Source organism: Piliocolobus tephrosceles, chromosome 10, assembly GCF_002776525.5.
Source record: "Piliocolobus tephrosceles isolate RC106 chromosome 10, ASM277652v3, whole genome shotgun sequence".
In the NCBI taxonomy this organism is placed as follows: Eukaryota; Metazoa; Chordata; class Mammalia; order Primates; family Cercopithecidae; genus Piliocolobus; species Piliocolobus tephrosceles.
Window position 1 is genome coordinate 9,645,873 of NC_045443.1, and position 21,895 is coordinate 9,667,767.

Genomic DNA, 21,895 nt, shown 5'->3' on the forward strand with positions numbered 1-21,895 from the left:
TGAAAATGATGGAGTGGATCTGCTTTCACCTCTTCTATTCAACATTATGCTGGAGTTTCTTGCCAAGGCAATAAAACAAGAAAAAGAGAAAACAGACTCAAATAGGAAAGGAAGAAGTGGAACAATCTTTATTTGCAGATAACATGATCTTGCATATCATGTCGTCCTAAAACATTCACAACAGCAATAAAAATTAGAGGTAATAAACAAGTTCAGCAAGATTACAGGATACAGATCAATATAAAATATTAATAGTGCTTTTACAGACTAGCAATGAACAATCCAAAAATGAAATTTAGAAAAATCTTTGTTTATAATAACATCAAAAATAATAAAGAATAAGTTTTATAACAGAAGTGTAAGAGTCATTCTGTGTACAATGCAAACCATCTTTGAAATAGATTAAGGAATATCTAAATAAAGGAGAGATTCTGTATTTATGGATCAAAAGATTTAGTATTACTCAGTTTGCAATATTCCCAAAATTGATCTGATGAATCCCAGCTGCCTTTTTTATGGCAGAAACTGACATACTTATCCTAATTTTTTAACACTCTATATGCTAGCAATTTTTATTACTTTTATACAACTAGATCATCAGTCATATTTCTTTTTCTTTTTCTTTCTTTCTTTCTTTTTTTTTTTATGTGACAGAGTCTTGCACTGTCTCCAGGGCTGGAGTGCAACGGCTCGATCTAAGCTCACTGCAACCTCTGCCTCCTGAGTTCAAGCCATTCTTCTGCCTCAGCCTCCCAAGTAGCTGGGATTACAGGCCTGTGCCACCACACCTGACTGATTTTTTATATTTTTAGCAGAGACGGGATTTCACTATGTTGGCCAGGCTGGTCTTGAGCTCCTGACTTCATATCTGCCCGTCTCGGCCTCCCAAAGTGCTGGGATTACAGGCATGAGCCAAAGCCCATCAGTCATATTTTTCATATGAATAAAAGTCTACTTTTTAGTGAAACATGATTATTCTCATTCTGGAAAACTCTTATAGCCTAATTATAACATTCAGCATAGCATAACTGATTTGGTAATTCAACATATAATTACTGAGTGACTGTTATGTTTCACACAAAACTAAGTGATGAAAATAAAAATAATAAAATGTGAGTCTTACCCTCAAAATCTAGACAGCATAACTGAACTATGGCATGGATTTAGAACTCAGTTCTCACTCTTAAAATGTACTAGTTATACCTTTGGGAGGCCGAGGCTGGCAGATCATGAGATCAGGAGATCGAGACCATGTGAAACCAGTCTCTACTAAAAATACAAAATATTAGCCTGGCGTGGTGGCGGGCACCTGTAGTCCCAGCTACTGGGGAGGCTGAGGCAGGAGAATGGCATGAACCTGGGAGGCGGAGCTCGCAGTGAGCTGAGATTACGCCACTGCACTCCAGCCTGGGCAACAGAGTGAGACCCTGCCTCAAAAAAAAAAAAAAAAAAGTACTGGTTATGCAACCACCTGCAGATAATAAAACTCTAAAAGTCAGTTTTTCATGTATAAAATGGAGATCAAAATGTAATAGGTATTGTCTAGTCACATACAAACAGTTAAAACAGCCCAGAAAAGGGAGAGTGTCATGGCAGTCTTAAGAGACAGGTCCCTTCAGTGCTCAAGCCTCATCCAGGATCAGAAGTTGGTCTTTATACTGAGGAATCCCTAAATGCCACAAAGCCAGGATCTGTTCTCTAGTTATTTAATTAACCTAAGTTATATTTCTTGGATGAGGGGTAGGGATGGGGTGATTGCAGTTTAGATTAATTCTGTAGAATGCACTTGAGTGGGTATTGAGTAAACCAGTTTTTCCATATGCAGATTTCCAGTTAATCTACTGGTCATAAGCTACTGGATGCTGCCATTTTTCATATCTGCCATTTCTGAGTTCTATGTCCTATGACGGTTCCACAGGTGGCTAGGCTCGCCTCCATTATTTCCTTCTGTATGGTTTTGGCTGCATTTTTCTCTCATTTTACTTCTTCATCAATGATCACATCTCCATCTACTCTCCATTTCCCAGGAATTTGTTGAAATTTTTCATTAACTAATAGAACCCTGAGCCTTTCTGTGTTATTGTTTTAGACTTACAAATTTTTATTCACTTAATACAATTTTGGTGGAATTTTAGAAGAAATAGATAAAATCTATGTTTGCTATGTTGTATTCAATGGTAAATTTCTGAACACCTCATTTTAAAATTAGTTTTTTTTCTTTTATGCCATTATCTTGAATTATTTTAACAGAGCAGAGTTATTTCTGTTTCTTAAATATATATTTTTTAGTTCAGAAGTCCTCTGCATAATTCATGTTCTACCTCAGTTGAATGTTAATATTATAAAGCATACAGGAAAGCAAATAGCTTTCAGAATTTTTAAGGTACTATCTAGATAACACAATGCATTTCGAGAGGAGGATAATGGACATAGTGCCCCTTTCTGTGACTTTCATAATAAAATCCCTTCTTTTTCTTGTTCTGTTTCCCAAATAGCTATCCTACTTTGGAGAAGATGCTGGATACTCAGAGTTTCTGCCAGAGAATATACGCTTGAACTAAAAGAGGAAGTGGCCTATAGAAGAAAATGATATCTTCTGTGGTATTAATAAAAGTGAAAAGCATTTCAAGTTTAGGCAGAAAACTAACTGAAAAATGAGAACCTACTCTATGGTTAGTAATTTCTTCCATGTCATACAAGTATTCAAGAAATCTGTTACCTTGATTAGTAAGACTGACCACATTGATTTTGTCATTTATTCATGGAGGAAGTCCACCACCCACTTGGGGAGCAGAAGGAAATCTGCCATCTCAATTAACTTAACTTACCAGAAGTTTCTTTGCAGAAATATGACTGTTCCTTCAGTGGGACATCATTTGTGGGCTTCTGTCTCTTTTTGGTCTGTGCACTGGCTGGAGATGCAGTCTATGCTGACATCAAAACTGTCAGGACTTCCCCGTTAGAACTCCCATCTCCACTTCAGAGATCTGGTAAGCTGGATTTAGGGTGCCTTTTAGAATGAAGATTTTACTAGTAATCTCCTTTATTTCTATCCTGTGTCTCTATTTGCCAAACTGAAAATAGGAGACTGGATTCAAAGCAAAATTCATTGAATATTAAGAATGAGAGTGAATGTTTTTAATGAAGCAAAATGTCTGGTTCATAAAATAAATTGTAACTTTGATTGTAATGTTTAGAACTTTGCCTCTGTTTTTGCAGCCTTTCTATTTCTTGATTTCTTGTGATGAATGTTTATATTCACACAGCAACTGCTAGCGGGATCACCCCTTTCTGCTCTACAGCTTTGCTCACTCTCAATCAAATCTGTCCTTTTAACATAATACGATAAATTCATCTCCACTGGGAAAAATACCTGTGGCAATTTACTCACATTGTTATTTATTCTTTTACAATATCAACAGGATAAAAATGTTAAACTAGCTTAAGAAAACAAGAACTGTTAGATTTAATTTTATAAAGTCTAGAATTAATGACTAGGTAATTGAATATTTTTGGAACCAGAGGAGATAAGCATATGCCTCAACGTAACATGTTGCCTTCATCACAAAATCCCCTCAAAAATTATAGATTTCCATAGCCAGTGTCTTTTCTATTCCCTGAAGTATTAAGGAAATTTCTTTGTCATGTTACATTTCCATTCTCTGCTCTAGGGTAAGGATTTTTGTATCATAGAGTTTATATAGGTGTTTTAAATAATTTAAAGTTCCTCCTTTGCATTCGCCCTTGTGGAATGAATTTGATATTTTGTTTGTCCGTATTTCCAAGGAATGCATTTCTTCTTTATATTTTCAAAAGTTTATAGTTATCAAATGAATCCAGTGTGTGCCCTTTTCTGGTTGTAAAAGCATCTTGTTTCTTGTTTTAAACCTTACCTCTCTATTTTGCCCAGCAGAGGCTAACTTGCTTTCTTTTCTTCCAGCTTAGGTGCTTTCATTTCCTATGAAATAGTGAAACATAATTTGAAAAATAATATGGACTACAACTGCAGTCTCATTCCCCTACGCTTCAAAAATGTCCTGCAGTTAGTTTCTTTTTCTAGAGGTTATTTTACTCAGTTTAAACAAGAAAACCAATAGTTTTGATTCTGCATTCCAGGGTTTAATTGCCTTTCTGTTTATGGTTTGAACTTTTATAAATAAAACCTTGTTCTTTTTCCCAGTTTAGGGATTTGGGGACGACATCTTTTAATGTGATCTAGCTCAATCTTATAATGTTAAAAATGAGAAAACGAACTATATGAAGATTAAATTACCTACCTATAGTTATGCTTGTGACCAGAAGTCAAATATCGTATTGTTCTTGTGCTGTATATGTGTGGTGTTAGATAAATGCAACTTTTGTTCTCACGTGTCACATCATCATCGAGGGAAAGAGTTGTTGGATAGATTAGATTTTTGTTATCTTACATACAGAGTCCTACACAATTGTTCCTGATCTCTTCTAACTTCATAACTTTCACTGATTTTGCTGTGGCTATTGGCCTTTTCTTTGCTCCTAAAGGTTATCATATTCCTTGCCATTTCAGAGGCTGGAAAATGCTGAATCTTTCTACCTAATCTATGAATCTTTGTGTTTCTAGCACCTCACACAGTACTAAATATAGAGCAGGAAATTAACAGATGCTTGATAAGTAAAATAATTTATAAATGGTTGAATAAATAAATGAATCTCATTAGATGATGAATGTTCATTGGTTCTCCAAGATACAAAGCATAAGGGAATGTCACCAGGAAGCTTAGCAGGACATCAGTGAGAGGTTGTGCTTGAACTAAGAATATACCAGAAATTTATGCTTGGCTTAAATCTTACTTTGGAGGCCTAAAAGAGTGATCAATATCTTTTATGTTAGTCTTTTTATGAAATCTACAATTTTATTCTCCTAAATTGAGGGGTCCATGATTTCAGTTCTTCATATTAGTAACATGTGTAGTGGCCAGGCACAATGGCTCACGCCTGTAATCCCAACACTTTGGGATGCCGAGGCAGGAGGATCGCTTGAGCCCATGAGATTGAGACCAGCCTGGGCAACACAGAGAGACCTCATGCCTACCCAAAATTTTAAAAACGAGCATGGTGACACGTGCCTGTAGTCACAGCTACTCAGGAGGCTGAGGCAGTAAGATTGCCTGAACCTGGGATGTGGAGGCTGCAGTGAGCCATGATCATGCCACTGCACTCTAGCTTGGGCAACAGAACAAAAGCCTGTCAAAAAAAAGAAAGAAAAAAAGAAAAGAAAGGAAAAAAAAAAAAGGAAACGTGTAGTGATGTCACCACATTCTTTCTGTGACTGACTTGACTCCTACAATTTTGACTGTTTCGTCTGATGAGTGAAAATATGTGGACTTCTTTTGATGTTTTGAAAATTAATAAATTCTTATTAAAGATGTTTTCATTAATAATAATAATTAGAACATGAAACAATGCACTCAATAATAATCTACCAAATAAACATTCCACTTAATCAGTCTTGATATGATTATATTTCAATATCAGCTATTTTCAGTACTTTCTCAGTGTATTGTGTGTTTATGTCATGTATCTAGTGGAAACAATGTACTGTAACTTGTATGTACCAGAGACTGTTGTTTTAAACTTTCAGCCTAAAGTTAAATGTACAACTTCTTTTATTTGGTTTATTTATTATCTTTTGAGTGCTTCAAATGCAATGAGAAGTGTGGATACCGAAGGCAGCACTAGTCTGGTAGTCAAGAGACCTGAGGTTAGATATCAGCTCTGCTCTCAAGTAACTGTGTGACTGTGAACTTGAATATATCCATTTTAACACATGGGTATTGTGTTAAAATAATCTCTAACATTTCTTTTATGTTTAAATGTATGATTTCATGCAATCACAATGATATATCACAGGAAATGGATACATTATGTAAGAGGAGAAACAGAAAAGATCAACTCAAATAAGTGGGGGTTGTCAATAAGCTTATTAGAGAATCTTGAGCGTTTCACAGTCTTACATAAAAACCCAGAGAGGCCGGGCGCGGTGGCTCACGCCTGTAATCCCAGCACTTTGGGAGGCCGAGGTGGACAGATCACGAGGTCAGGAGATCGAGACCATCCTGGCTAACACGGTGAAACCCTATCTCTACTAAAAATACAAAAACATTAGCCGGGAGTGGTAGCGGGCGCCTGTAGTCCGGGCTACTCCGGAGGCTGAAGCAGGAGAATGGCTGAACCCAGGAGGCGGAGCTTCAGTGAGCCGAGATCGTGCAGACTCCTCCGTCTGAACAACAACAACAAAAAAGGCAGACACACAGACAGTGATCATAAGTAAGATCAATACTTGGGAATGTATACAGTGAATCCACAAGGAAAAAATATTATTTATTCAAACTAGAGAACACACGCATATGTGTGCTTTGTGTTGAAAAAGAAAAAAAAAAAGAAGCTGGGTCTACATATTTCAAAGGAAAGTAACTCAGGAACATGGTAGGTGAGAAAGTTTATTTGGTCCTCTCCTATCTCTTACCATATAAGGAACTACCTGCTGGGTTTACTAGGGAAATCTATTCAATTTTGTAGATTCTCACTACCATGGAATTGTCCTTAATGTTGGATGTGCAATAATATTATCCTTCTGGTAATAGTAATCGTACTGAATATTTTGGGTAAGTAATTAGTAATATTATTTGTTCATCTCAAGGTATTATTTTTCTCATAACTTGTTGTAACTGTGTTTCCTATTTAAATGGTTCCTAAACAATATGGTACGACTTCACAAAAAGTGTAAAATTTGATATACAACTAAAATTAGAGATTTTCTATAGAATTTCACCATGTGATAAAATATAATAAATTCATCTCAATGATAAACGAGAAGAGATGCCAAGATTACTTGTTTATTTTATGATCAAGATCATGCAGTGAATTTCCTAGTGCAGTCTGATATTGGGATATACACAGATGTCTCTGAAAGTGAGCCATGATCATGCCACTGCACTCTAGCTTGGGCAACAGAACAAAAGCATGCTTTCTTCTGAAAGCATGTTCAGAAGAAAGCAAATTAAATTATGACTTGTATTTCTGTATATGCTTATTTATATTAACTACTCTTAAGCATCATAAATCTTGTGGCAACAGGTGAGAAATTTTTCTAAAATAAATCAATTCAATTGAGCATTATAAATTTATACTAATGTACTTTGGACATAGCCAAATATAGCCCAGTTATTCATATGGCAATTATTTTAATGTTTTATTGAATAAATGCTTGGGGAAAAGTTCTTTACGAACATCTACAGAACAGAGATAATACACAGATGATATACATTCCAAGTAATTCAGACTTCCAGATTAAGCTAAACCCTAGAAAAGGTCAATGCAGTGTCTGTGTGACTGAATCTTAGAGAATTATGTCAGTAAGTTATGAATGGCATTATCCATTACAAGTAAATAAGCAGAGTTGTAGAACTTTAGAACTAGAAGGGACTCCAGAAATCAGCAAAGTCTAGTTTAGATGAGCAGTCTGAAGCCCAGAGAGATAAGTGGTTTAACTACTTTAATGTAACTAGCCAATAGCCTAATTAGGACTATAAAATGGGGGTAGGGGGAGCAAAAATAATTAGCATTAAAAATCCCTACTCTACATCTTTTCATTATGTTAAGGTAATAGATTTTCTCATTACTAAAAGAGTTTTTTAGCAAAATAGATTTTTTTGCTACTAAAATTGATGTGTTACTAATAGATTTCAAAGACAAAATATCTTCTTAAAAAGTTTCTCTAGAAGGCAACATTGTTCATGGATATTCTAGAGACCCAGGACCTGTTTTCAAACCCCAGCTGCATCACTATTATTAGTGTGATTCTTGCATTGGATACACTATTATTAAATAGTGTATAGAATTATACACTAAAATTCTTGCACTGGATACACTATATTATGATGTATATATGTTGAAGGACTAAAAGTACTATGTATCAACATAAGAATTAGAGATTATATATTTGATACATTAAATGAATTAAATATATAGTGAATATGGTATCTTGTGTTAATGCCTGGCAAATGGCAAGCACTATTAAATATTTACTTTTATTACTTTCAGATATGTTTATGTGGTTTTAGATGATCAATACTAATAACCTAATATACATTGTTGTGAGACTATAAATTATCAAAGATAATTTCAGTTAAATGGCCAACAGAAAGACAAGTATTTTCTTCATTGCAGAAAAAAACTACTCTGGACTAACTCTATCTCATACATGCAGCATTTATATGCAGAATCTCAAAGGAACAAATCATTAACCAAAGCCAAAACATACAAAACATCAACCAGGTGACACCTGATATAATTACCAGGAACTTGCTAAACACAAACGATCTAAATATGAGTATATCCAGAGCTGGACATTTTGTGCTTATTAAAGTAATTATGACAGTTCCAGGAAAAAATTCAGGTGCTTATCCTTCTGGTCATATTTTTTCCAATTCTTTTAAAGTTAACATTGCTAAGGTTAATAAGAGTGCAAAGGAGACTCTAAATCTTGGAAAAAGTAGTTATGTTTTTCTCTTTTTTTTTTTTTTTTTTTTGAGATGGAGTCTTGCTCTGTCCCCCAGGCTGGTGTGCAGTGGCAGGATCTCAGTTCACTGCAGGCTCCACTTCGCGGGTTCACCCCATTCTCCTGTCTCGCCTCCCGAGTAGCTGGGACCACAGGTGCCCACCACCAAGCCCGGCTAATTTTTTGTAGTTTTAGAGACTGGGTTTCACCGTGTTTGCCAGGATGGTCTTGATCTCCTGACCTCGTGATCCGCCTGTCTCGGCCTCCCAAAGTGCTGGGATTACAGGAGTGAGCCACTGCTCCCCCACCTTTCTCTTAAATTTTTAATCATTTAACTTTTGATATGGAATTTCCGTATTATTGGACTTCATGGAATAACTACAAACTAATGGTTCTGGGCTTTGTATCTAATTGGAAAAACATGTTTCTTCTTTCATTAGTTGTCTAGTTCAACACTGCGTGACATACTATTCATTATCCAATACTAAATTGTATAATGAGCCCAAAGAGAAAAACTGTACTGGAGAAAACAAATCTGGAAGAATCACCTCAATAGGTAATGTTATTTTGTATTGCCAAATTCCTGAGTAACCAAGCATGAACAGTAGCTTTGATTTTCTTTGGCAATATCTGAATAGAAGAGAAACTTCTCTATTACAATAGACAGATGGTTTAGATCACTGCTTTTAATGGACTCATTACAATTATGATGAAAATCTGAATATGTAAAGGGACAAGGCAAAATGAGACAAATGAGCGTATACCATGAGTTTTAAATGAATTTAAAAGTATTTCATTGAAATAACTATTTTATTTTGTTTTTTATTGGAGTATGTGCAAGTACAGGTTAGGGTTAAAATTTCTTTCGCTTAAAATTCATGGTCATTGCAGATGGTTTTTCAATTTTTTAGTCTTATTATATATTTAGAATTTTAAATGGTAATTTTGTTAGTCTTTCTTTTGCTCTCTCATATGAATGTATTTGCATATTTTAAAAGTTATTAGATGGCCTTTATATTTTCTTAGATTATTTGATTTTAATATTTTAATCTACATTTTAATTCTGTATTGAAACATTATATATCTTTTTACAACAATTATATTAGAATCGCTTATTCATTGTGCCCAAATTATAAACTAGAATCAAATTCTGAGGATTCATTAAGACTTTAAGTTGGATTTTGATGCTCCCAAGCCCCCTCAATCACAATCTCAAGACTATGTCATACAACATAAGTTAATATTTTTCTTAACTTTGTGAGACATTATCCCGAAAGCAAAAGCACTTTCTTGTAGTCCTTATATCTGTGACACAGGGAGATAATAAAGCTCTGGCTTTAAATGCTTCCAAATCTGTTTTCTTACCCTTATTCTATTGTTATAGATGTATGAGGTACCTCTCCTAAGGTTCTACTTTCAATTGATTAGGAAAGTACACCAAATCTAAGTGTGTTTGATCTTAAAATAGCAAAATAGACCTAAAATATGTAAAGTAAAACATAGTTGATGTATTCAACCATCATTCCAAATTCTTTCTCTACTTTCTCTTTGTTTTCTTTCTGGGACTCAAATTAGATGTGCAGTGGGCCTCTGCTTTCTATCCTCCATTTCACCTAACTTCACATTTTGTCCCTGTCAATTTGTGCTGAATTCTTAGCAATATTTTCAGATATATCTTCAAATTCACCAATTATCCCTTTTCCTGTGCCTAATCTGCTCTCATTCACGGAGTTTCTAATTTCAATAAGAGTTTTTGATTCTAGGGACGTGTTTTCAAACTTATTGGCTTTTGATTTTTTTTTTGCTATGTGATCAGTTTTTATTTCTTCTTTTATTTCTTAAAATGATTTAAACATTATTTTTCATAATACATAGGATTATTCAAATATGTAAAGTCCTTGGTGACCAAATTCATTCTTTGGATTTCCTATTGATATGTTGGCTTGTTTCCTGAAGTGTTTGATGATTTTTTAAAATTTGGTTGACCTCAATAATGGGATTCACAAGGAAAAATCTAAGGATGATTTCTTCCAGAGATTAATTGCATTTTCACCTTTAAGAGGGCAGAGTGTAGCTAATGATTTGGATGTCTTGAGGCCCTTTTTATGGTTTCAGACTGATGAAAATCTCATTGATTTCTTCCATCACCTTTCAGTAACCAAGAGCTTGTTCTTAGAATCCCAGCACTAATATATACATTATTACCGTGAAGGGCCACCTTGCCCTTTGAATTCATTTACCAAATGCTGCTCCCTATTCTGCTTCTAGCTAAGTGCCTTCCATTAGCGATTTCCTCATTTCTTACAAGGAAAGTAATATGTTTAACCTAATTATTTCAGGTTATAATTGTCCCATAGTGAAAACAGCTTCAAAGAAACAGCAGTGTTGCTTCTCCTAAAGTTGTTTTTTTGCATGCCCTAACATATTTGTATGCCTTGAAGTTCCTGAACTATACAAATCCAAGTTGCTATTTGACAGACTATAAATAAACTATTATTTGTCTATCTTGTTCTACTTTAGAAATCTATTTTTTATAGTCTATGATATAAAAATGGTTGTGAAACACTGCTTCCAGCTATCTAGTCTATCAGAGAAGTGAAAATGTCATTTTTATAGTTTTCATTAAATGTGTCCTAAAATTTTTCAGCTACATAGTTGCTCTACCTTTTGCAATAATTATACACTTATTCAGAAAGGGTTTGATTTAGGTACATTACATCAGTCTGAGAAAGAACTTTATAAGCCGGGCAACAGTATGAACTTAATTTGTAAGCAAGACCAAATGTCTCTTGAAGATATGTTGTTTATCTTATACTTTTATGCTTATCCAGATATTTGCCATTTTTTATGTTCTTCCTTGAATATTCAAGTTTTCATTTAGAAACATTGCCCATCAGCCTGAAAACTTCTTTTAACATTAGCTATAGTGATTATCTGCTGTCAAGGGGTTCTTTGCATTTTCTGAAAATGCCTTAAATTTCCCACAATTTTTGGAAGATTTTTCACTGGATATAGAATACTTTGCTGACAGTTACTTTTTCCTTTGACAATTTAAAGATATTTTTTACTGTATTCTAGCCCCTATAGTTTATAATGAGGATGATGAAGGATTTTTGCATAATTGTTTTCCTGCAGGTAATGTGCAAAAATTGTTTTCAAGATTTTTATTTTTGTCTTTTAAGGAGTTTGACTGTCTTATTCATACATATACATTTCTTAATATTTACCCTGCTTAGGCTTTGCTGAACTTCTTGAAAGTGTAAATTTATGAATTTAAGCAATTTGGAAAAAATTCAATTATATCTTCAACTTGTTTTGCCTTATTCTTTCTCTTGTCTTAAGTTTTGAGACTTCAATTCTATGTATGCCATATGTTTTAATATTATTCCACAAGTCCCTGAGGCTCTGAAAATTTTCCAACATTTTTCTTCATATTGGAGAATCTCAAGTTTACTAATTTGTTTTCCTGTTAAATCTTGTTTTTAAGTATATCCAGAGATGTTTTTTATATAAAATATTTTACTATATTTCTCATTCTAAATTTCATTTGGCTCTTTTTTCCTACTGTCCTTCTTTGCTGAGGTATCCTATTTTTTCATTATTTGTAAGCATATTTTCTATTATGTCATTAAGCACAGTTACAACAGCTGCTTTAAAATATTTGCCTGATACTTCTAACGTCTGCATCATCCTTATATTGGGCTGCATTGATTGTCCTTTTCCTTTAGAATTGGTCATATTTTTCTGGTTTTTCATGTAAGGCATTTGAGATTATATACTGTACACTGCAAAGTTATATTGAGAAGTCTCTGTTTTCTCATATATTTCTCCAAAAAAAGTGAAAGTGTTGATTTTCCTTTCTTTTTTTTTTTTTTTTAATGGAGTTGCTCTGTCACCCAGGCTGGAGTATAGTGACATGATCTGGGCTCAGTGCAACCTCTACTTCCCAGACTCAAGCAAGTATCTTGCCTCAGCCTCCCGAGTAGCTGGGGTTACAGGCGCATGCCACCATGACTGGCTACTTTTTTGTATCTTTTGCAGAGATGGGATTTTGCAGCGTTGGCCAGATTGGTCTCAAACTGCCTCAAGCAATCTGCTCGCCTCAGCCTCCCAAAGTGTTAGGATTACAGACATGAGCCATTGCACCTGGCCAATTTTCCTTCCTTAGCAAGCAATTGGTGTAGTTGGACTTAAATTTAAATCTCTATCTTTGGGGCAGCAGGTCAAATCTCAGTCCAGGTCTCTTGTTCTTACTGTAACCTGGCTTGTGCTTGCATCAGTCAGAGATTTTGGGGAAAAAATATGCACACAAGTTAGAGCACCCCCTTTATGTTTTTGATTTTATGGAACTGATTCTTCATTTTCAGCATCTGTGGTTTCTCCTAACTCTGTTCTCCGGTTATTCAGGTTAGAAAGGCTACAGGTTTTTTAATGATGTTTTACGCACTCTACATGGGACTAAAATTGGCCTAAGCCTAACAATTGTAAAAATGATAAACTTTTGCCCTGCCATACCTTCTTTGAAGTGTCATCCCCCTTCAGGATCTGTTTGGCTTTGTTTACTTTCAATGACTTCAGGTCGTGTATGTGTGTGTGTGTGTGTGTGTGTGTGTGTGTGTCTGTCTGTGTAAAGAATATTTATTTACAGGAATACTAAATTATTTGTATATCTAGAATACTCTGTATCATCATCTAAATTTGCTGGGAAATATTATAAATTAGAACTAGCTGTTAAGAGCACATTTTTAGATGTCAAGATCCTTTTGTGTGATAGTAGAGATGAATCTATTTGATTTTGGGGGACCACCTATAGCACAAATTTGGCTTGTGAATAACTATTCTAGTGTGATATAAGCTCCCAACATTTCTGATGTGCTAGTGGACAACTAATTAAAATTTGTAATTTCTATTTTTCCTTTAAAGTTTTAGTTCCTTGAAGCTTGGATGTTCATTGTTTTATCCTAGTGTCTGGTGCATTTCCTGGCTTATAGAAAACATTATATATATATATATATGTATTTATATATATACACATGTATATGTATTTATATATATACACATATATATGTATTTATATTATATATACACATATATGTATATATATATATTTTTGAGACGGAGTCTCTCTCTGTCACCCAGGCTGGAGTGCAGTGGTGCAATCTCAGCTCACTGCAAGCTCCATCTCCCGGGTTCACACCATTCTCCTACCTCAAGCCTCCTGAGTAGCTGGGACTACAGGCACTCACTACCACGCCCGGCTGACTTTTTGTATTTTTAGTAGAGATGGGGTTTCACCGCGTTAGCCAGGATGGTCTCAATCTCCTGACCTTGTGATCTGCCCGCTTCGACCTCCCAAAGTGCTGGAATTACAGGCATGAACCACCGCGCCTTGCCAAAACATGATATATTTTTAAAAGAATAAATTAAAGGGAAAAAGGATGGATGAGTGAATGAATTAATGAATATACACATGACTTCAATTCTTTTAATTTTTTTTCAAATGTACCCTGGAATAAAGCACATACTTTTTTCAAAGAAAGCTTAGCACATAATATAACCAAATTTGAGACCCTGCAATTAGTATACGTCATTAGGATACAGTTTTTACATTTCTTTTAATTGCTTATCTTTCTTTCTCTCAGCTTCTTTCAACTTTGCTACTGTTCTTAAATCATGTCCTGCCAAAGACTGGAAAGGTGCATAAGGGAAAATGTCACTGGATTGCTGAAACTAAGAAATCTTGGAATGAAAGTCAAAATGACTATGCCACGAAAAATTCATATCTCATGGTGATTCAACACATTACTGCTATGGTGAGATTTAACATTTAGAGATGACAGCATCCCCTACATTGGCAGTGAATTTTTTGTGCTACAAATTTGGCGAAAGTATGTGCAAAAAGTTTCAACTCCATGTTCTATTAACTATGCAAATAATTAGTTGAATGAATTGTTGACTTACATGATTACCTTCGAGGGTTTTTTTTTTTTTTTTTTTTTTTTTTTTTTGGCTAGGAGGAGGGGAAATTCATTTTATATTTTATACCTAAGTTCTTGTCTCCAAAGGACCCTTGCTTCTTAGCAGATTCCATTTTGAAATTTAAGAGATTGAGTATATGCTTTCAGCACCCATGTTTATTGCAATGCTCATAAAAGCTGCAGCCAGATATGATGGCAGCTGAAATTAAGGATGATGCTTTGGGAAAGGGAAGGCAGAACAGTATCTCTTACTTAGATTTAGTATTTCCAGAGGATAGCTAACATTTAGCTAACTCTGCCTTAATTTAAATTGAAGTTTTGCTGAATGGAGGTTGGACACTACTTTAAACCTTCTCAGTGATAAGGTCAATGTACATGTTAAATTACAAATATTAAATAAGAGTTCTCAGCATGGGACTCAGTATGTTAGAATCACAAGCTACGCCAGCAGCTCAGTTTCTGCAAACCCGATAGCTAGCAGTGCTTTACAAACCTGGCTGAACGTCAGCCATCTGAGAGAACTTAGAAAAGGGCAGCTGTTGAGACGTCTGAGGGAAAAAGTCCCTCCTGAGTTTCACAGAAATCCACACCAAGAAAAACTAAAAGAGAAGTAACCTATTAATATCTTCAGTGAAACTAGCGTTACCCCAAATGTCAAACTGTAAGACTCTGTCAGGCACAGCAAACCATGAGCCAAATCAAGAATGGAATTAGGAATTGATAAGAGACCTTTGTTCTTCTAGAACTCAATTTTAATAAGCAAGAAAGAGGAAGCAGGGAGTAACTAAAAAGCATCGAAAACGAGTGTTCTCTAAGGAATCAACAATAAATAATAGCATGGAGCCATTGCGCAATGAATGACTTCACTAAGAATCTTATATCTCCTGCTCACAATCAAAAGGAAAAATGTGAAAATGTAGAAAAACATGTCTCTCAGCAAACAATAAACCAGATTTAGGAGAACGGTGGTCTAAGACAACACATTTTAATGGAAACTTACTTCCTCCAGTTTAAGCTTTACCTCTTCACATCATTCCTAAGTAAATACATGAGTCAGGCCCAATTGTTCCCTTTCAAGAATAAACAAGAATCTAAAAGGAATTAGTGTATGATTTATGCATAAGCATGTCCCTTTCTAAATATCTCCCAAAAACGAAAAGGAAAAAACAGATAAAAGGTTACAGAAGAATGTTTACTCCAAGAAATACAAAATCATTTTCTAGCAATTATTCTCAAGTAAGTTAAAGTTAAAATGGCAAAAAAAAAAAAAAAAAAAAAGGATTATTAGTCCATCAGGGTATCCAAGTGTCATCATATGGCAAACAAAATAAGAAGTATGAAGGAAAAAGGAGAAGGAGGGCAGAGAGGCAGGGAAAGAGGCATAAAAAGAAGTAAGGGAGATGTATGGCTTTCAATTCCATGCTGCAGATATCTCAGAGAAATGCTGCTACCCCTTCTATAATGGAAAATAGCCAAATTAACCTCTCAACATTTTTCAAATCCACTGAAGAATGAACTTTGTAGAACAACCAACTGGCCAAAATCTATAGTGATAGGCACATGCGAGAGAGAGAAGACACATCTCACTTATTTAGGATAGAGAAATCCAACACCAGATTCCAGTAAGAATTCAGCCAGGATAATTGAAAGATGGATTAGGGCTAAGGGTAGGGTGGCAGAACAGTGTGAAGCTCTTGGGGTCTGCAGAGTTTAGAGAATCCCACCACCTCGCCCAGGCTATTTCTCTACAAATTGCACCAGACTCTCACAGAAATGATGAGAAACAAGCAGAAATTCTTCATATCCATTGTGATGCAGACCTGGAGAGAGAAAACAGTGATAATACAGAGGTGGCGGCTGGACGAAGTGGCTCACACCTGTAATCCCAGCACTTGGGGGGCCAAGGTGGTCAGATAACTTGAGGTTGGGAGTTCGAGACCAGCCTGACTGACATGGAGAAACCCCGTCTCTACTAAAAAATACAAAATTAGCCAGGCGTGGTGGTGCATGCCTGTAATCCCAGCTACTCGGGAGGCTGAGGCAGGAGAATTGCTTGAACCCAGGAGGCAGAGGTTGCAGTGAGCCAAGATCTCAGCCATTGCACTCCAGCCTGGGCAACAAGAGCGAAACTCCATCTAAAAAAAAAAAAAAAAATACAGAAGTGGCATGAAATTCCACAGAGCACCTTCTCCCCTGTCTGCTATCTACACAATAAAATAAAAGACCTACTGTGTGTGCTGGGGAGAAGGGCAACAAACATCTCCGCCCTTAGGGAACTGGGGGAACAGCATTGCAGGTGGGAGAAAGAGCCAAAACACTCCAATCTACTCCTGTAAGAGGGGCAGGAATACACACTGGACCAGCGACTATATCCAGGGTAGGGGCAGAGACCTGAGCAGGCCAGGCACTAACATTACAGGCACTCACTCAGTGCCTAAGACTGAGTTTCAGTGAGAACAGCAATCTCCCCTTCCACTCACTGCCTTGCATTACCAAGATAGCATTTTCCGAAAAGGAGTGAAAGAGAATGCTGCTGGAAGAGAAAAAGAAGAGAAATCAGAATGTGCCAAGTAATGTTCTCCAAGGCACTGTGCAAATGGAAACTAAAATGCCCAGGATGAAGAAGATATTTTTCTGGCAAACAAATCTCCAGATTAAACACCAGCTATCATTACAGGAATTTAAAGTGTGTGAAACAATGAGGATAATCACAGTAAGAACAAATCACAAACCAAACCAACTCTTTTTAGTTTGGTTGTATTTTTAGAGACAGGATCTCACTCTGTCTCACCCAGGCTGACTGCAGTCATGTGATTATAGCCCACTTGAACTCCTGGGCTCAAGGGATCCACCCTCCCAGCCTCCAGAAGGCCATGCACAACCACACTCTGCTTATTTATTTATTTAGAGATGGGCATCTTGTTATGTTGCCCAGGCTGTTCTCTTTTTTACTTCTTTTTTTTTTTTTTTTAGATGGGGTCTTGCTCTGTCACCCAGGCTGGAGTGCAATGGCGCCATCTCAGCTGACTGCAAGCTCTGCCTCCCGGGTTCACGCCATTCTCCTGCCTCAGCCTCCCGAGTCGCTGGGACTACAGACATCTGCCAGCACGCCCGGCTAATTTTTTGTATTTTCAGTAGAGATGGGGTTTCACCATGTTAGCCAGGATGGTCTCAATCTCCTGACCTTGTGATCCGCCCACCTCGGCCTCCCAAAGTACTGGGATTACAAGCGTGAGCCACCGCGCCCCGCCTAGGCTGTTCTCAAACTCCTGGTCTCAAGGGTTCCTCCCACCGCAGCGTCATGAACAGTTGCTATTACAGGCATGAGCTACTGCACCTGGCTCCAACTCTTAATGATTAACTCAAACCCCACATTAAAGACCTAGGAGAAGACCTGTGTGCTCACTTCCAAGTACAAAAGCATTTTAATTCAATTCCCACTGTCCTAGACAAGATGAAGATGTACAACTTTCAACAAACAAGTAAGAGGTATATGAAAAGACACACACACAAAACTACCCAAGACACTCCTGAGAATGAACATCACATAATGATAAAGGAGTTGTATTAATATGCCAGGGCTGTTTCAATAAAGTATCACAGACTAGGTAGCTGAAGCAACAGAAACTTATTTTTCACAGCTAAAGCCTAGAAGTCCAAGATCGAGGTTGTTGGCAGGTTCGGTTTCTTCTGAGACATCTCTCCTTGGTTTTCAGATGATCACCTTTTTGCTGTACCTTCAAATGGCATCTTTTCAATGTCTGTACCTCTCTGATGTCTCTCTGTGTAAATTTCTTCTTGTAAGGACATTGTCAGATTGGATTAGGGCCCACCCCAATGGCCTCACTGTAAGTAAATTACATCTTTAAAGGTTGTGTCTCCAAATACAGTCACATTCTGAGATACTGAGGGTTTAGGGCTTCAAAATATGAATTTTGGAGTAGTGCAATTCAGCCCATAATATTCCACTCTCTGGGCCCCACAGCCCGTAACAAGGGTCAATTACAAATGTGCGTGCACCAAGGGAAAGACTGCAGAACTGAAAGGGGAAATGGACAAATTCACAATTGTGGCTGGAGACGTAAACACCTCTTTAAGTAACTAATTAAACTAATAGACAAAAAGAAAAAATAGTAAGGAAACAGAAGAACTAAACAACACTATCAACCAACCGGATTTAATTGACATTAGTGGAAACTCTATACAACAACAGGGATTATACATTCTTTTCAAGTGCACATGAAATGTTCATGTGGAACATATTTGGGGACATAAAAATCTGAAAATATTTACAAATATGGAAAATATAGATATATAAAATGTATATCTCAAATCATAAACTAGAAATCAGTAAAAGAAAGAAAGTGCCTAAATATTTAGAAATTAAGCAACAGACTTTTAAATAATGTATAGGCCAAAGAGGAAGAATCAGGGGAAATTTTTAAAATGTATTCTGAGTTGTATAAAAATAACAATATAGGCCGGGCGCGGTGGCTCATGCCTGTAATCCCAGCACTTTGGGAGGCCGAGGCGGGCGGACCACGAGGTCAGGAGATCGAGACCATCCTGGCAAACATGGTGAAACCCCGTTTCGATTAAAAATACAAAAACATTAGCCGGGCGTGGTGGCGGGTGCCTGTAGTCCCAGCTTCTCGGGAGGCTGAGGCAGGAGAATGGCATGAACCTGGGAGACTGTGGAGCTTGCAGTGAGCGGAGATCGCACCACTGCACTCCAGCCTGGGCGACAGAGTGAGACTCTGTCTCAAAAGAATAAAATAAAATAAAAATAAAAAAATAAAAATAACAACATAAAGCATCAAAACTAATGGATTTTAGCTTAAGCAGAGTTTAGAGGGAAATGTATAATATTGAATGCTTATATTGGAAAGGAGATAATGTAGAATTTATAATCCAAGCATCTACTTAAAGAAAAAAAAAAAAAAGAAAAACAGAAAATGAAGAGCAAGCTAAACCCAAAGCAAGCAGAATGGAAGACTTACACTATTCAATTTCAGGTCTTACTATAAAACTAAGTTCGTTAAGATCAGGTAGAATTGACAAAGTAGAGATATATACATGAGTGAAACTGAAAAGAGAGGCTCAAAATAGATCCAGGCAAATATAGTCAACTGGTTGTTTTTAACATAGTACAAAGGTAATTCACGCAGGAAAACTATTATCTCACTTGTATGCCTAATTACTATTTTCCAGCAAATAGCTATATCACTTAATATGCTAAGTGAATTCAGCTGTAGGTGACTGAGACGCAAAACAAGCTTAAACAAGATAAATATTTACTTATTTTATTGAATCTAAGGTCCTTTCAATTATAAGGTGTAAGATTAAAATCAATTAGAAAGCAAAAATAAAGTTGCCAATTAAACTACTGCAAGTCATTGATAAGACGTTTCCAATTCCAAAACATTAGCACTGGGGGAAAACTTGTCGTAGAATATATGCAACAGGTGGTCTCTCTGACATAATTATCTGGACTGCTACAGGGTTTCTGCTTATTACACCCATCATCATTACATGCGTGCCACGACGCCTGGCTAAGTTTTTGTATTTTTAGTAGAGATGGGGTTTCATCGTGTTAGCCAGGATGGTCTCAATCTCCTGACCTCGTGATCCGCCCACCTCCACCTCCCAAAGTGCTAGGATTACAGGCGTGAGCCACCGCGACCAGTCTTGTTTCACTAATTTTCAGACTAAGCTATTTTAAAACACAGAAATACTTCCAGGAATAATAATCATCCAGGACTCGCTGGGTAGAGGGATGGACATGAGAATACTGACATCATTCATGCTGCTAATGGTTCACCACATTCGTAGGATTCCAACCCTGCTAGAGCTGTGTCAGTGCTCTGGTTCGCATCCAGCTCACACAAGGACATGGGAATTGTGGTTTACTTCTCATGTGATTCCAAGATGGAGTCTAGCAAGTGATTCTAGGATGGTCCCATAATAATCCATTCAGTGGTTTTGCCTCAAATGTTTTGGGAATGATATCTCATTATTTTCTTTCTCCTCTCAAATCTAGAAATCCAATCTTTGTTGACATATGCAAGTTCCTAGACTTCAGTGCTGAGGAGATAGAGGCTACAGGCATCCATATGTCTGCCTCTGGGGTCTTCTCACGAAGAGGCCTCTGATGAAGAGAACAAAGCTCTGCTTGATATCCCAGTTTGAGCAAGAGGGATGGGACAAGTTCTTGGCAGCCACCAGCCGCCAGGAGACGGCTGAAATAGACAGTCAATTTCCAGGTTATTGGGAAATTCAAGACCAATAAGTAGAATTGTCTGGAGGTGAACTCCCTGGGACAGTGTTCGTCAAGTTGCCATGCCCTGTCTGAGTCAGAGTTAGTGTTAGTCAGAGATACAGTGAAGTCGAAGGAGGATGAGGAAGACTGACTGGTGATAGCAGATAAAAGAAATATGAATCAGTGGGATAAATGAAGATGACCAAGTTTGGCGAGAAGACAATATCGTGAGAGAAGGTATCCCGAGACCGAGTGAGACACAGATATAGGAACAGGATCCTGGGCCTGCCTGCTCCAGGAGAAGCATGGAAAAGGCAAGTTGTGAGGGCAGAAGACAGTCCCACAAGAACATGAAATACAGTCATGCAAAGGGCTGGGGAGGCAGAACCACAGTGGTGAGAATGAGCCAGAAAGGAGATGTGGGGAGCAAGGACTCATGGCAGAGAAGGCCCTGGTAACCAAGATAAGCAAGTCAACTGTGAAGGTGAACTAAGAACACATGACGGATGAGTGGAACCCAGGGGCCAGAAAGTCTTCGAAGGCAGAAGATACAAGGCAATTTGTGGGCAGGAGGGAAAAAAGTAGTGACAATGTGCAGGCCAATGTCAGAGGGGCCTCTGATGGCAGAGAGGAGGCCAATGATGTCAGTAAGGAGTGCTACAGGAACAGGACCCAATGTGACGTTATGAGAAAATGAGAAAAACTGAGATGGTAAGGGAGAATCAGAGCCAAGATCGGAACCAGTGATGAAAGTCCTCCAAAGAGGAGGTCAGAACAAGAAGATAGAATAAAGGCCAGAACTGGAGAGAGCTCAGCAGTGGGTGGGGATGGCAATTGGACCTCTGGAGTGTCAGCTGGGAGAGCGGATGCTGAAGGTAGAGGAGTAAACAACCAAAAATTTATGAATGAGAGCTAGAGAAAGAGAGATTGTTTGTTTGATTGATTGATTGAATGAATGAATGATGATTGCAAGGAATTGATTTACACAACTGTGAGGGCTGCGTAGGCAAATCCCAAATCCACAGGGCATGCCATAGGAAGGACAGGTTGGAAACTCTGACAGGAGTTGATGCTTCAGTCTACAGTGGAATTTCTCCTTCCCCAGAAAACCTCAGGACT

At 37.1% G+C, this 21,895-nt stretch overlaps 1 protein-coding gene across 1 annotated transcript; it reads left to right on the top strand.

Annotated features, from left to right (window-relative positions):
• Window positions 1–2,669: 2,669 nt before the first annotated feature.
• Window positions 2,670–21,465, top strand: CLECL1 (C-type lectin like 1). Its single transcript, XM_023192421.2, is given in 6 exon segments — window positions 2,670–2,825; window positions 2,828–2,990; window positions 14,182–14,231; window positions 14,233–14,352; window positions 18,234–18,365; window positions 20,558–21,465. Coding segments are annotated over 6 exon segments (639 nt in total). The 3' UTR covers window positions 20,576–21,465.
• The last annotated feature ends 430 nt before the right edge of the window (window positions 21,466–21,895 follow it).